The sequence below is a fragment of the Phocoena sinus genome, chromosome 9 (genome assembly GCF_008692025.1).
Source record: "Phocoena sinus isolate mPhoSin1 chromosome 9, mPhoSin1.pri, whole genome shotgun sequence".
Taxonomy (NCBI): Eukaryota; Metazoa; Chordata; class Mammalia; order Artiodactyla; family Phocoenidae; genus Phocoena; species Phocoena sinus.
The window spans coordinates 80,995,802-81,012,521 of record NC_045771.1 but is presented as its reverse complement, the minus strand read 5'-3'; the positions used below and the strand labels follow the sequence as shown (position 1 = coordinate 81,012,521).

At 36.4% G+C, this 16,720-nt stretch overlaps 1 protein-coding gene across 1 annotated transcript in view; it reads right to left on the bottom strand.

The window, feature by feature from the left end:
* Positions 1 to 16,720, bottom strand: part of PCLO (piccolo presynaptic cytomatrix protein) — a 366,471-nt gene that overhangs the window by 62,754 nt on the left and 286,997 nt on the right. Inside the window, exons 15-16 of the mRNA XM_032643160.1 lie at positions 14,269 to 14,393; positions 5,466 to 5,492 (exon numbers count right to left, since the gene is read on the bottom strand). Of these exons, the coding sequence (XP_032499051.1) occupies positions 5,466 to 5,492; positions 14,269 to 14,393 (152 nt within the window). The remainder of the gene's footprint in view (positions 1 to 5,465; positions 5,493 to 14,268; positions 14,394 to 16,720) is intronic.

The following is a 16,720-nucleotide window of genomic DNA, read 5'->3' as shown; positions in this document are numbered from 1 at the left end:
AAATTACATGAAATAATACTGTAAATTATTTATGTCTACTTGTATATATGTATGACAAACATTAATATCATATGACAGCTTGGGAATTATAGATGTTAAACTCTATTTTGTGGTTGTCTCAGGAGGCCAGGGGAATGGTTTCAGAGGACTTCAGGGGTACTTGAAATATATTTTTTATTAAAAAAAATCTGAAGCCAATATAGCAAAATGTTACTATTTGATAAAATTGGAGAGCAAGAACACAAGTATTTGTGACAGTATTGTCTATAATTTTCAGTATGTTTAAAATAGTTTATAACAAAATTCAAAACTATTTTAGCAAATTATGTCCCTTTATACTTTATGATTTTGATTTTGATTCTTTAAATTAATGAATAAGAAGAATGAATATGACCACTTTTAAGTTAACAGCCAACTCTGGTTGCTACTTTAGAATTCATGGCTATTCCTGTAGTAGGTATACTAAGAAAAAAACACATTGTGTAGTATGAGCTTTAAAGTTTCTATCTGTTTTGGACTTAATTATCCAAGTGGTGAGACCATGGGAAAAACATATTAGGGATTAAGATTCATAATACAGTGAACAGTGGTAAAATTGTTATTTTTTTCAAATTCTGAAAAATTGAATGCACAAAATTTTAAAATAAGATTGAAGATGGAAATTAATGTCAAATGCAAACTCATGTATTTTTTTTTTTTTTTTTTTTTTTTTTTTTTTTGCGGTACGCGGGCCTCTCACTGTTGTGGCCTCTCCCGTTGCGAAGTACAGGCTCCGGACGCGCAGGCTCAACGGCCATGGCTCACGGGCCCAACCGCTCCGCGGCATGTGGGATCTTCCCGCACCGGGGCACGAACCTGTGTCCCCTGCATCGGCAGGCGGACTCTCAACCACTGCGCCACCAGGGAAGCCCGACTCATGTATTTTTACTAAAATTCTAGATATGTCAGTGTATATTAAAGTAGCCTGAACTATTGAAATGTCTTCAAAAAGATGTATTAGTTAACATATTTTAATTTATAATATTAATAATTGTTATATTTCACATGCATACTTTAGTCATTTTTTCACCCATATGTAGCAAAATTATTGAATGCCAACTCTGCACCAGGAATTATGCTCTATCAAAATGTACAACTGCAAAACTCTTAATTGTACTGACATACCATTATGTCATGAGAAGCACTTTATAAAGTAAGCACATTGAAATAATAACAGCTAACATTTACGAAACGCTACTTTTTCACAGGCAGAGTTCTAAGTGCTTTTCATGTGTTACATTATTTAATCCTCAAAGCAACTCTATGTGTCCAGTATTATTTATTATCCTATTTTACAGCTGATAAGAACTGAAGCTCAGAGGAATTCAGGCACGTTGGCAAGGTTGCATAGTTATTAATTCATAGGACCAGGTTTCAAACACAGGGAAACTAATTTCTTGCTCTGAAACATGAGCTATATGAACTCAGTTGATTAGGCCCATCATAACATTTCTTAATTGCATATTTCATTAGCTGAAGTGTCTAGTTTGTCTTCTTTATTTTACAGTCAAAAACTGCACACTTCAAATTAAATATATGTTTTATATATATAACATAAATTATTTATAGCGTGTGTATATATACACATATAGAAAATGAGGACAGCTTTAGAGTTGCCTAGGGAAATATTGAATGGTATATCCTAAGACCAAGAGAGTGCTGTGGAACAACTAGGGATAATTATTATTAAAATTTACTTTTGCTCAGATACACTCACATATAACCCCAATTAGTCGGGAAAAATCTAGATGTTCACTTTACTAGGTTATCTTGATCTTACTAATAAGTTTGAATCTCTAGTTCTCTCAGGACTCAAGGTCTGTGTCCTTTAGGGTTAACGAGGGTAAACACACCTTTCTCCTGATCCTGCCTCTACCAGCCCTGGTTGACCTGTGTAAATGCCAATGAGATCTCTTTGCAATCTTTTCACACTTGAATTTCCTGACACGCAGAGATGGCCACATAAAGCTCTTCCTTCAAGAACCCTTGTTTGATGGCTACCATGTACTGACCATCTTGGACATGATGTCAATGGGCTGTGTTCCCACTTTACACAATTGAAAACTCCACAGTTCTCATCTCCATATCAAAATCTGTGGATTTACAAGTTGAAGGTGGCCAGGTAAGCAGAGGGATTCTTGAATGTGAGCAGAAATCCAGGCTGAGAAATAAGTGGAGCTCCTTTTCCTTTCCTACCATGTCTGTTAAACACACTGCAATCCCTCATGGGAAGACTGCAATAATGACATTATTTTAGGACAGTTAAGCCATATGTAATAATCAGAGAAGTTTTTTAATAAGGGAAAATAAAAAGTCAATTAATCAAGATGGAACACGGTGTTTATCAAACAAAAATCTAGGGACTTCCCCGGTGGTCCAGTGGTTAAGACTTTGCCTTCCAACGCAGGAGACGTGGGTTCAATCCCTGGTTGGGGAACTAAGATCCCACATGCCGTGGGGTGCAGCCAAAAACTTAAAAAAAAAAAATCTAAACCTTTATTTCCTTAAAGTTTTGACTGATTTCTTTTTTCTTTCTCTTTTTCATTATTGGACAATCGTTTTCTCATAGGTAGATATGATTTTAAGGCTGGCAGAAAAAGGTATTTAAAATTCAATTACCCTCTCCTAAATCAGAAGAAAAAAAAAGTTCTCTGAGTTTCTCTGTAAAAAAAAATTGAGAAAGAAGAATGGAATATAATGGCTTATTTGTTCTTAACTTTCACTGAATTATCTAAAGTACTGAAGGTCTTCATTTCTTTTGTTTTTTCTTGATTGGAAAAACTACATATAAATTTCTTTATTGAAAAAATATATAATGAGTCCAATAAAGATATATATATATATTTGTGTGTGTGTGTGTGTGTGTGTGTGTGTGTGTGTGTGTATGTGTGTAGTTTTTTTCAAAATTACTCCTCTGAGGATGTTGCCTTTAATTTAGAAAGAAGCACAGAGCATATCCCATTTTATAAGCTCTGTTTCTCTGTGTGCAGTAGTGCATTTATGGGCTGTCACTTGATTGTCCTCCGTGCTCCCTGAAGTCTGACACGATGGCTGTGTTCTCAATTCCAACAGAGTCTGGAGCAGTCTGCACTAAATAAATGGTTTTTGGATGGATCTTTAAAACATGTTTGTACTTCTCTTTTTCCTTTAAAATCTATTGAAATAAAATGTTTTGGCCTTCAAATTGTAAATACGTACAACACCTGAATCTGCTTTACATTCTTTCCAGAGGAAATAGTTTGAGATGCTAACAAGGGTGTTTAGAGAAAGTCCAGCCAGGAATTAGGCTTCCAGCTATCATGATAGTAAAAATCAGCTTCAGTCATGGCAAAATCTCATTAGTGTGAAAAAATCTGTACTTTGTCCAACAGTGTAATGAGAGAAAACCACAACGAAATCCTTCAGATATGCTCATTTCCATTTCTTAATTATCCGGGGACAAGTTTTCAGTTCATGGACTCTTCAGGCTATTTCCTTGTCTTTCTTTCACCTCATCTCGGCTGACATTTGGGCTGTCAGAGCTTATGAGTATCTTGATTAAAGGATGGCAAGAGGAAATGAAAGGAGACAAGAAAACTGGACCAGTGAAATTCTTTTAGTTAACAGGACATTTTTTAAAAAAAAATTAAGAATGAAGGATGTATTATACTTATTATTGAAGAAAAGTTGTTTGATTTCCTATATAGTGTTGTTAAATAATTTGGTGTAATTCAGTAGCCCAAGCATTCTGCATTTCGTTTTTGCAGGGTAACTGACCATTGGCTACATGAAGTTTATTATACATGTTTCTAGCCATAAGAGCAACTGCCATTTATTGAGAGCTTACTACGTGCCAGACATTATGCTTATCATTTTTGGTGCATTCTCCCTGTGTTTCACAAAAACCCTGGGAGGGGGGGCTATTATGATTCCTAGGTGGAAGAGGAAATAGTTTTAGAGAAACCTCACAGCTTCTAAGTGGCAGGACTGAAATTCAAATCCAAGTTCTTAAGGACTTCGCTCATGGGCCTCCTCAGCCTAACTTACAATGTCAGCACCCCATCAGTATAATTCCTTTCCACACTGACGATTCTCGAAGAGATGATGAAAGTGATTTCAAGATGAAAGATATGATGAGAAAGTGACTCTAGATCTTCTAAATTGTAATCTAATACATCCCAGATTATTTCGACCATTATTTACATTTACAGAAAACATGTTCTCTTCTATAAGTTAAATATAGACAATCATTGTCATTCTGACAATTTCCCCCTGGTTTCTCTGGATAAAAGAGAGAAGCTTCTGAATAAAGTGACTGATAACGTTTGTTCTAAAATGACACTATCTCTTTGAAACAAAACTCATTTCGCGTATCAGTCTGAGAGATCTGGAGATGAGAGAGCCAGTCATAACAAGCAACCTTTCTCAGTATCAAATTTTACTGGTTGCCATAATTATGTGCTTGCAAAGAAATAGGAAGTTTCTGGGCACCCGAAAGGTTGTGCTGACTAATACTATTCTTTGAGATATTTAAATATTTAAGCCTTTACAAATCGGAAACTGCCTCTTTTGGGCAACAGCTTGTCAGGTTTAGTAAAGATGCTGAATTTTAACGTCACAGACAAAAATCCTGTACCACTAATATTCTGGGTGGGACTAAAATTCCCATCACCCTGTTGCTACAGATGGTACAAGATTCACCTCCCCAGTTAAATAACACATTTAATTTATAATGCAATGAGATGTGCAAAAAAATGCTTTTGGCTATGTGATAAGAAATATCCTTAGCTGACAATGTAATGATGCAATGTGCTCTAGCAGAAAACAGACAAACCAAGGAGGTTGCTCTTATGCTGTTGCTAACACCCTAGGGCAGGCAGATTATGGCATCCTGTATTACACAGCAATAATTCTGTGGTACAGAAGGTATAAAGGCATGAAAATGTTTCAATATCAGGTCTAAGTGAGGGTAAAAGACCAGACAGCTATCATCTTTAAGATGACATACACACCTAGTACTGGTCATCCAGAAGATCAGTTAATTCCTTTTGAAAAATGACTAGATTTATTTGTTTGGTTGTCATAGAAGACTCAGAAGAATCTGAGCCATAATTTTTGCAAGAGAAGCTAAATGAATTTTAGCAGACAAATTATAAATGAAAACTTTAGCTATATCTAATTTCAAAGTGATAGTTCCTTATTCATACCTTTCTATGTTTTTACTCTTTACTGCTTTTCTGGGCTCCAATGCACATACCTGCTACACATATTTAGTAATAATGTTGTGGTCAGAATAGTCTGCTATTAGCCTAATTCAACTGATACCAACATGTAGAAAAATAAAAATTACAGCCGAAGTTGAATTGCAGGTGAATGTACTTAAAAGGCAAACAAGAGAACTCTAGACATTTCATTGAAGGGTGACACTGAAAGAGAACCAACTCTACCTTGCATTCTGGACAACCATGACTTGACTGCATTGATTCCAAGAGCGAGAATGAAGGATACAGCAGGAAAGTAGGAAAGACAGGAAGAAAAAAGTTAGGAACAGAAATAAGGAAGAAAATGTGAGAATAAAAACTAGAGGAGCTATACCATAATATATTAACAACATGAGGCAGAAAATAATCTTAGAACTAAAGAGAAAATAATACCTCACAAGTGTAGTAAATTCCAAGGTCTTGGCCACTGTAATAATTAAGAGTAATTTAATGAAAGGGCTAGGAATTGAATACGAGTAGCACACTAGCCTGCTCTTTGGTCAAATTCCACCCAGAAGGCATGTTTTGTTTGACAAATGGCATGGGGATAGCTTTAGGTGGGACCTCACTCTTCATTTCACTATAGTTTCAACACTTTCTCTGTTACCTACTCCAGAATGGACTGACATATTCATGCCACCTGCCTGACCTTTCCAGTTATTCAAGTTTGCAATAGTCTAACTGAAACATATCCTGTAACAAATAAAGGATAACTACTCTCTTATAGTATAAAAGGTGATACTCCAGGATATTAAAGAAGATAGAAAATAAAAGACAGTGCTTTATTTTCATTCATTCATTAGCAAATGCTGATCGGAGATATACCCTTGGCAGTCATTTCCTCTTGTCCCATAATACTGTCATTAAATAACACTGAAGGTCTAATGACCCAAATCAAAGGCAGAATGAAGTTATCACTTTGTTATATTCATGTTAAAAAAAAAAGGGGTGGGATGAGGGATAAATAAGGAGTTTGAGATTAGTAGATACAAACTACTACATATAAAATAGATGAACAACAAGGTCATACTGTGTAGCACAGGAAACTGTATTCAATATCTTGTAATAAACTATAATGGAAAAGAATATGAAAAAGAATATATATACATATATATGTATAACAATCACTTCGTCGTATACGACAAACTAATGCAACATTATAAATCAACTGAACATCAAAAAGGTAGACCAATTACAGTTATAACTACTACATAAAGATACAAACTAACATAAAATAAAAACTTCCCTTTCCTGTTCTATATGGCTAGCTGGTAATGTATGAATTAAATTCATTTCAGCCTGCAGAATTCTCTTGAATATTTCTCGAAGGGCAACTCAGCTGGGAAAAAAACTATTTCTCAGGTTTGTTTTTCTGGCAATGTCTTACTTATTTATTTAACATCTTTACTGGAGTATAATTGCTTTACATTGTTGTGTTAGTTTCTGCTGTATAACAGTGAATCAGCTATAGGCATATTTCTATCCCCATATCCCCTCCCACTTGTATCTCCCTCCCACCCTCCCTATCCCACCCCTGTAGCTGGTCACAAAGCACCGATCTGATCTCCCTGGGCTATATGGCTGCTTCCCCTTAGCTATCTATTTTACATTTGGTAGTGTATATATGTTGATGCCACTCTCTCACTTCATCCCAACTTACCCTTCCCGCTTGCCATGTCCTTAAGTCCATTCTCTATGTCTGTGTCTTTATTCCGGTCCTGCACCTAGGTTCTTCAGAATCTTTTTTTTTTTTAGATTCCATCTATATGTGTTAGCATAAGGTATATGTTTTTCTCTTTCTGACTTACTTCACTCTGCATGACAGACTCTAGGTTCATCCACCTCATTACAAATAACTCAATTTCGTTTCTTTTTATGGCTAAGTAATATTCCATTGTATATATGTGCCACATCTTCTTTATCCATTCATCTGTCAGTGGACACTTAGGTTGCTTCCATGTCCTGGCTATTGTAAATAGTGCTGCAATGAATCTTGTGGTACGTGACTCTTTTTGAATTATGGTTTTCTCAGGGTATATGCCCAGGAGTGGGATTGATGGGTCATATGGTAGTTCTATTTTTAGCTTTTTAAGGAACGTCCACACTGTTCTCCAAGTGGCTGTATCAATTTGCATTCCCATGAAGTGTAGGAGGGTTCCCTTTTCTCCACACCGTCTCCAGCATTTATTGTTTGTAGATTTTTTGATGATGGCCATTCTGACCAGTGTGAGGTGATACCTCATTGTAGCTTTGATTTGCATTTCTCTAATGATTAGTGATGTTGAGCATCCCTTCATGTGTTTGCTGGCAATTGGTATATCTTCTTTGGAGAAATGTCTACTTAGGACTTCTGTCCATTTTTGGTTTGGGTTGGGTTTTTTTTGATATTGAGCTGCATGACCTGCTTGTATATTTTGGAGATTAATCCTTTGTCAGTTGCCTCATTGGCAAATATTTTCTCTGAGGGTTGTCTTTTCATCTTGTTTATGGTTTCCTTTGCTGTGCAAAAGGTTTTAAGTTTCATTAGGTCCCACTTGTTTATTTTTGTTTTTATTTCCATTTCTCAATGATGTGGGTCAAAAAGGATCTTGCTGTGATTTATGTCACAGAGTGTTCTGCCTATATTTTGCTCTAAAAGTTTTATAGTGTCTGGCCTTATATTTAGGTCTTTAATCCACTTTGAGTTTGTTTTTTTATATGGTGTTAGGGAGTGTTCTAATTTCATTCTTTTACATGTAGCTGTCCAGTTTTGCCAGCACCACTTACTGAAGAGGCTGTCTTTTCTCCATTGTATATTCTTGCCTCCTTATCAAAGATAACGTGACAATATGTGCGTGGGTTTATCTCTGGGCTTTCTATCCTGTTCCATTGATCTATATTTCTGTTTTTGTGCCAGAACCATACTGTCTTGATGACTGTAGCCTTGCAGTATAGTCTGAAGTCAGGGAGCCTGATTCCTCCAGCTCCGTTTTTCTTCCTCAAGATTGCTTTGGCTATTCAGGGTCTTCTGTGTTTCCATACAAATTGTGAAATTTTTTGTTCTAGTTCTGTGAAAAATGCCATTGGTAGTTTGACAGGGATTGCACTGAATCTGTAGATTGCTTCGGATACAATAGTCATTTTCACAGTGTTGATTCTTCCAATCCAAGAACATGGTATATCTCTCCATCTGTTTGTATCATCTTTAATTTCTTTCATCAGTGTCTTATAGTTTTCTGAATACAGGTCTTCTGCCTCCTTAGGTAGGTTTATTCCTAGGTATTTAATTCTTTTTGTTGCAGTGGTAAATAGGAGCGTTTCCTTAATTTCTCTTTCAGATTTTTCAGCATTAGTGTATAGGATTGCAAAAGATTTCTGTGCATTAACTTTGTATCCTGCAACTTTACCAAATTCACTGGCTAGCTCTAGCAGTTTTCTGGTAGCATCTTTAGGATTCTCTCTGTATAGTATCATGTCATCTGCAAACAGTGACAGTTTACTTCTTCTTCTCTGATATGGATTCCTTTTATTTCTTTTTCGTGTCTGACTGCTGTGGCTAAATCTTCCAAAACTATGTTGAATAATAGTGGTGAGAGTGGGAAACCTTATCATGTTCCTGATCTTAGAGGAAATGGTTTCAATTTTTCACCATTGAGAACAATGTTGGCTGTGAGTTTGTCATATATGGCCTTTATTATGTTGAGGTAAGTTTCCTCTCTGCCTACTTTCTGGAGAGTTTTTATCAAAAATGTGTGTTGAATTTTGTCAAAAGCTTTTCCTGCATCTATTGAGAGTATCATATGTTTTTTTTTCCTTCAACTGGTTAATATGGTATATCACATTGATTAATTTGTGTATATTGAAGAATCCTTGCATTCCTGGGATAAACCCCACTTGATCATGGTGTACGATACTTTTAATGTGCTGTTGGATTCTGTTTGCTAGTATTTTGTTGAGGATTTTTGCACCTCTATTCATCAGTGATATTGGCCTATAGTTTTCTTTTTCTGTGACATCTTTGTCTGGTTTTGGTATCAAGGTGATGGTGGCCTCGTGGAATGAGTTTGGGAGTGTTCTTCTCTCTGCTATATTTTGGAAGATTTTGAGAAGGATTGGTGTTAGCTCTTCTGTAAATGTTTGATAGAATTCGCCTCTGAAGCCACCTGGTCCTGGGCTTCTTTTTGTTGGAAGATTTTTTTTTTTTTTTTTTTTTTTTTATGCGTTACGCGGGCCTCTCACCGTTGTGGCCTCTCCCGTTGCGGAGCACAGGCTCCGGACGCGCAGGCTCAGCGGCCATGGCTCATGGGCCCAGCCGCTCCGCGGCATGTGGGATCTTCCCGGACCGGGGCACGAACCCGCGTCCCCTGCATCGGCAGGCGGACTCTCAACCACTGCGCCACCAGGGAAGCCCTGTTGGAAGATTTTTAATCACAGTTTCAATTTCAGTGCTTGTGATTGGTCTGTTCATATTTTCTACTTCTTCCTGGTTCAGTCTCAGAAGGCTGTGCTTTTCTAAGAATTTGTCCATTTCTTCCAGGTTGTCCATTTTATTGACATATAGTTTCCTGTAGTAATCTCTCATAACCCTTTGTATTTTTGCAGTGTGAGTTGTTACTTCTCCTTTTTCATTACTAATTCTATTGATTTGAGTCTTCTCCTTTTTTTTTCTTGATGAGTCTGGCTAAAGGTTTATTAATTTCATTTATCTTCTCAACAAGCCAGCTTTTAGTTTTATTGATCCTTGCTATCGTTTCCTTCATTTCTTTTTCATTTATTTCTGATCTGATATTTATGGTTTCTTTCCTTCTGCTAACTTGGGCAGCTTTTTGTTCTTCTTTCTCTAATTGCTTTAGGTGTAAGGTTAGGTTGTTTATTTGAGATTTTCCTTGCTTCTTGAGGTAGGATCGTATTGCTATGAACTTCCCTCTTAGAACTGCTTTTGCTGGATCCCATAGGTTTTGGGTCATCGTGTTTTCATTGTCATTTGTTTCTAGGCATTTTTGGACTTACTCTTTGATTTCTTCAGTGATCTCGTGGTTATTTAGTAGCATATTGCGTAGCCTCCATGTGTTTGTATTTTTTATAGTTTTTTCCCTGTAGCTGATTTCTAGTTTCATAGCGTTGTGGTCAGAAAAGATACTTGACATGATTTCAATTTTCTTAAATTTACCAAAGCTTGTTTTGTGACCCAAGATACGATCTATCCTGGAGAATGTTCCATGAGCACTTCAGAAGAAAGTGTACTCTGTTGTTTTTGGATGGAATGTCCTATAAATATCAATTAAATCCATCTTGTTTAATGTGTCATTTAAAGCTTCTGTTTCCTTATTCATTTTCCTTTTGGATGATCTGTCCATTGGTGAAAGTGGTGTGTTAAAGTCTCCTACTATGATTGTATTACTGTTGATTTCCCCTTTTATGGCTGTTAGCGTTTGCCTCGTGTACTGAGGTGCTCCTATGTTGGATGCATAAATATTTACAATTGTTATATCTTCTTTTAGGATCGATCCCTTGATCGTTATGTAGTGTCCTTCTCTGTCTCTTGTAATAGTTATTTTAAAGTCTATTTTGTCTGATATGAGAATTGCTACTCCAGCTTTCTTTTGATTTCCATTTGCATGGGATATGTTTTTCCATCAACACTCTTTCAGTCTGTACGTGTCCCTAGGTCTGAAGTGGGTCTCTTGTAGACAGCATATATACGGGTCTTGTTTTTGTAGCCATTCAGGCAGTCTATGTCTTTTGGCTGGAGCATGTAATCCATTTACATTTAAGGTAATTATTGATACATATGTTCCTATTCCCATTTTCTTAATTGTTTTGGGTTTGTTATTTTAGGTCTTTTCCTTCTCTTGTGTTTCCTGCCTAGACAAGTTCCTTTAGCATTTGTTGTAAAGCTGGTTTGGTGGTGCTGAATTCTCTTAGTTTTGCTTCTCTGTAAAGGTTTTAATTTCTCCGTCGAATCTGAATGAGATCCTTGCTGGGTAGAGTAATCTTGGTTGTAGGTTTTTCCGTTTCATCACTTTAAATATGTCCTGCCAGTCCCTTCTGGTTTGCAGAGTTTCTGCTGAAAGATCAGCTGTTAACCTTATGGGGATTCCCTTGTATGCTATTTGTTGCTTTTCCCTTGCTGCCTTCAGTATTTTTTCTTTGTATTTAATATTTGATAAGATTGATTAATATGTGCCTTGGAGTGTTTCTCCTTGGATTTATCCTGTATGGGACTCTCTGCACTTCCTGGACTTGATTGACTACTTCATTTCCCATATTAGGGAAGTTTCCAACTATAATCTCTTCAAATATTTTCTCAGTCCCTTTCTTTTGCTCTTCTTTTTCTGGGACCCCTATAATTCGAATATTGGTGCGTTTAATGTTGTCCCAGAGGTCTCTGAGACTGTCCTCAATTCTTTTCATTTTTATTCTCTATTCCGCTCTGCAGTAGTTATTTCAACCATTTTATCTTCCAGGTCATTTATCTGTTCTTCTGCCTCAGTTATTCTGCTATTGATTCCTTCTAGAGAATTTTTAATTTCATTTATTGTGCTGTTCATCATTGTTTGCTCTTCAGTTCTTCTAGGTCCTTATTAAACAGTTCTTCTATTTTCTCCACTCTATTTCCAAGATTTGGGATCATCTTTACTATCATCTGAATTCTTTTTCAGGTAGACTGCCTATTTCCTCTTCATTTGTTTGGTCTGGTGGGTATATACCTTTCTCCTTCATCTGGTGCGTATTTCTCTGTCTTCTCATTTTGCTTAACTTACTGTATTTGGGGTCTCCTTTTCACAGGTTGCAGGCTCATAGTTCCTGCTGTTTTTGGTGTCTGCCCCAGTGGGTAAGGTTGGCTCAGTGGGTTGTGTATGCTTCCTGGAGGAGGGGACTGGTGCCTGTGTTCTGGTGGATAAGGCTGGATCTTATCTTTCTGGTGGGCAGGACAGGGTCTGGTGGTGTGTCTTGGGGTGTCTGTGAACTTATTATGATTTCAGGCAGCCTCTCTGCTAATGGGTGGGGTTGTGTTCCTGTCTTGCTAGCTGTTTGGCATGGGGTGTACAGCAGTGGAGCTTGCTGGTCGTTGAGTGGAAATGGGTATTAGCGTTGAGACAGAGATCTCTGGGAGAGCTCTTGCCGATTAATGGGGCTGGGAGGTCTCTCATGGTCCAATGTCCTGAACCCGTCTCTCCCACCTTAGAGGCTCAGGACTGACAGCCAGCCAGAGCACCAACACCCTCTTAGCCACACGGCTCAGAATAAAAGGGAGAAAATAAGAAAGAAAGAAAGGAAGAAAGAAAGAAGGAAAATAAATAAAATTATTAAAATAAAAAATTTAAAAATATTATTAAAATAAAAAAATAAATACATAATAAAAAAAGAAGAGAGCAACCAAACCAATAAACAAATCCACCAGTGATAACAAGTGCTAAAAACTAAACTAAGGTAAACATAAAAGTCAGAAACTGGTCAGTTGCATATAGCAAACCCTACGTCTACAGTTGCTCCCAAAGTCCACTGCCTCAACTTTGGGATGACTCATTGTCTATTCAGGTATTCCACAGATGCCAGGTACATCAAGTTGACTGTGGAGATTTAACCCGCTGCTCCTGAGGCTGCGCGGAGAAATTTCCCTTTTGCTTCTCTGTTCACACAGCTCCTGGTGTTCTGCTTTGGATTTGGCCCTGTCTCTGCATGCAGGTCTCCCTCTGGAGTCTGCTCTTTTGGGAAGTCTGAGGTCTTCTGCCAGCATTCAGTAGGTGTTCTGTAGGAGTTGTTCCACATGTAGATGTATTTTTGATATATCTGTGGGGAGGAAGGTGATCTCCACGTCTTACTCCTCTGGCATCTTGAAGGTCCTCTCCAATGTCTTATTTATTAAAAAAAAAAGTCTTTATTTTTGAAGGACAGTTTTGCTGGATACAGAATTCTTGTGGACCATCTTTTTCCTTTAGTACACTGATTATGTCATCTCCCTACCTTCTGGGCTCCATGGTTTCTGATTGGCAATCAGTTGTTTATCTTATAGAGGATCCCTTGGATATGATGAGCCACTTCTCTTGCTTCTTTCAAGATTCTGTCTGTGGATTTTGATAGTGTGATTAAGAAGAGACCTGGTATAAATTTTTTCTGTTTATCCTGATTGGATTTTGTTGAGCTTCTTGGCTGTGCAGATTTTTTCCAACAAATGTGAGAAATCTTTTGCCATTATTTCTTCAGAAATGTTTTCTGCCCTTTCCTCTTTCTCTCCTCTTGGAATTGCCTCTCTGTGTATGTTCGTATACTTTATGATATCCTAGGTTTCTAAGGCATTGTTCCCTTTTCTTCATCCTTTTTTCTTTCTGTACCTTAAACTAAACAATCTCAATTGACCTGTCTTCATGATTGCTAATTGTGTCTTCTGACTAAATATATTGTTTAGCTCATTATTAAGACAGTAGATCCTAAGACCTCACCACAAGGAGATTTTTTTTTCCTTTCATTTTATTTTACCTGTATGAGGTGATAGATGCTAACTAAAGCTTTATTTTATAATTTTAAAACACTCATTTGAAAATATGCATATGAATAATAATATATCAAGTCAGTTAATGAACATTTAATGTATTGAATAATACACGTCCTATAAAAGACTAACTGATTAGTCCTTGAACACTGGTTTCACAGATACATTTTGAAAAGTAAACTAATTCTTTAAATCTTCCACAAATAATTCCTGAAATGATTTTACTGTCTACGTGATTGGTCATAGCACAAGTGCTTTCCAGAATTGAAATACTGATGTGTTCTCATCCAGTCAGGTTTTGTTACCATCATGGCTCTCCTAAAACCCATTAAGGCCTAATTACAAATTTTTAATTCCACCTTACTTACTAATTGGAAATAAATAAATATGACATGTAGCTAAAACTAAGGAAAAGATATTAAACTCTTTAAATTAGAGACCAGAAGACACTATCACTATTTTTTAAACCACAGGGCAATATTTACAATACTAAGAATATAGTGCTTCTTTACTTACCCTCGCCCTGGAAGAAGGTACACTTTAACAAAGGGGTCTGAGTAACCATTGTTGTCTCGAGCGACAAGGTTTCTTGCTTGGAGAATATGTATTATGAGATTTCCAAGATCATAGTTGATTTGAAGCTTAAAGGGACAGAAAATGTTCCATGAACATTATCTTTTTTTGTTTAAAAAAACATATAATACATTATTATTCAGTATTTTACCAGTATTTAGAAAAAGTTCTCATAAGGAGCATCAACTGCTACTTTCATTTTATTTGAAACTGAACAGACCAGTTAATGTCTAATTTAATTCAGAACTCCCAGGCACACATTAATTACTAGTAAATGTGCTGCTCATTCTTTCTAAGGTGAAAGTTCTGGCCTGTCAAAAATTCATTTAGGATAATCACACAGTGAATGCTAGTTCCATTTTTAAACTAAATTTGTACTCTTAGGAAAATCAGAAATGTTAACATTCATAAATACAATTGGCAGAATTTTGAAAATAGATTAACTAATTGATGAATTTATTAGAAAATATCTTTTGCATTTCATCAAGTAATTAGCAGTGGGTGGAAACATTATTTCAAGACAAAGGTGTTAGTACTGAATTGTAAGAAAATTTAAGAATGTGTAGATTTTATCCCTTCCTATATTACATTAGCTGATAAACCTATAGCTATTCTTTCTGTGCGTGCTTTCTTAATAGTGATGCTAAGAAAATGAAATATTGTTCTTTAATTTTAGAAACTGAAGAGAAAAGAAGAGGCACTGTCTCATAGATGCTTAATGGCTGTTGTAAAACTGTCATTGAATAGTAAAAGACTTACAATTCAAATTAATATTTGAGAAGCCTGCATGATTCAAAATAATCAAATTAACTAATTTTTCACCATCAAAAATGAAAGATTCTTTTGGCATCATTTAGAATAAGACAATTCTGTTTGTTGCTCTTTCTGTTTATCAAATAACAGAAGGGAAGGGATCTATATTTTGAAAAAGAAAATCCATAAATAAAAAATGAATGTATTTTTTATAATCATACAAAACAGATATGCTATGTTTATGTTGAAAATGGAATAATTTAGATGAGATAATCTTCATGTTAATAATTAAAATAATTTCCTAATTTCAGCATAATCTTGATCTGGTTATGTTTTGTGGCAGAAAACAAATCTTTGCTTTCCTCAGTACAGAAAGGCCCAGGGTCTCTCTGACCATCATGGAAGCAATATGAAACATGAAACAAAGGGCCGTGAAGGAAGAGGAGAAATGAAAAGTTTAGAACTGCAGTAACTGTGCTCTAATGGAGTACTGAAATAGAAGAATTATTCTGCAGTTAATTTCACTGAGGGTTAGAATGGCTTCCAAATCTTTAAGGAGAAATTCTTTTCAATTTTCTCCTTTCTCTGCTAGCCTGAAAGTCCACTTTTAACTGGTAAGGCCAGTAAAATCATTTCTTATTGAAACTGAGATTTGCAGGCTACCCTAAGAGAGTGCTTTCCAAAATGTACTCTGTAAATTTGGTGCCTTAGAGAACACTTAGAGTTGCTTGGAGGTTACATCTGAGAGAGAATGAGATGCCCCCAGTAACCCTCAACCAGAGCTACGCCATGCTGGTAATTCATTGTTTGTGCGTTTACATAAGGTTTCATTTGGAATAAGGTTTTGCTAAAAGACAAAAGATAAAATGTAAAAAATTGAAATCACTGTCATAAGAAAATATCCCCCCCCAAAAAAGGAAAAGAAAATAACCTCGGTGTTAAGAAGGAAAATTATTAGAGTAAATTTCCACTATAGAATTACATATTACAACTGAAGGGAAAGGAAAATAAAATAAGGACAAATAAAAGCAACAAGCCAAAAAGAAACAGCACATATTGGCCCATGAGCAAGAAGTTTAAAAAAATGAGCAGAGAGAAGGAGATATTATGAATGAGAACACATAGCATTTTCTGTGCTGCATGTGAAATGAAGAAAGATCAGGTCTGTTTTTCTAGAAGTGGGAAATAGCAGCGATACAGCAAGATCAGGAGCACACAGGTGATCCCGACTCCATCCTGCTGGGTCCTTCTTAGTAAGGTGCCCACGTTCTGCACTCTTTCTCCATTTCCACTCTCACACTGCGCTTCTGCTTGAATCAGGGTGTACCTAGATAACACTTAATTGATTTCTTTGTCTTTGTGTCCTACCCTTCATAATACTTTCTAGAGGCCAAGGGTCTATGAATTTTCTATCACATATTGCTTTGAATTAGCCTCTCCCTCACTCAAAAATATTTATTTCCTCATCACTCTATTTTGTCGTGGCTAACATTCCTTGGCTTGTGTTCAAGGTTCTCTTAATTTAGTCTCAACTTACCTCTACAGGAACATTTTCCTGCAGCAAAGCAGATCTGTTCCTTTCACTACCCTCTGGCAGAAGAATCTTCCCTTGTACCATTTCTTCCAGGAAAACACTCCCCCT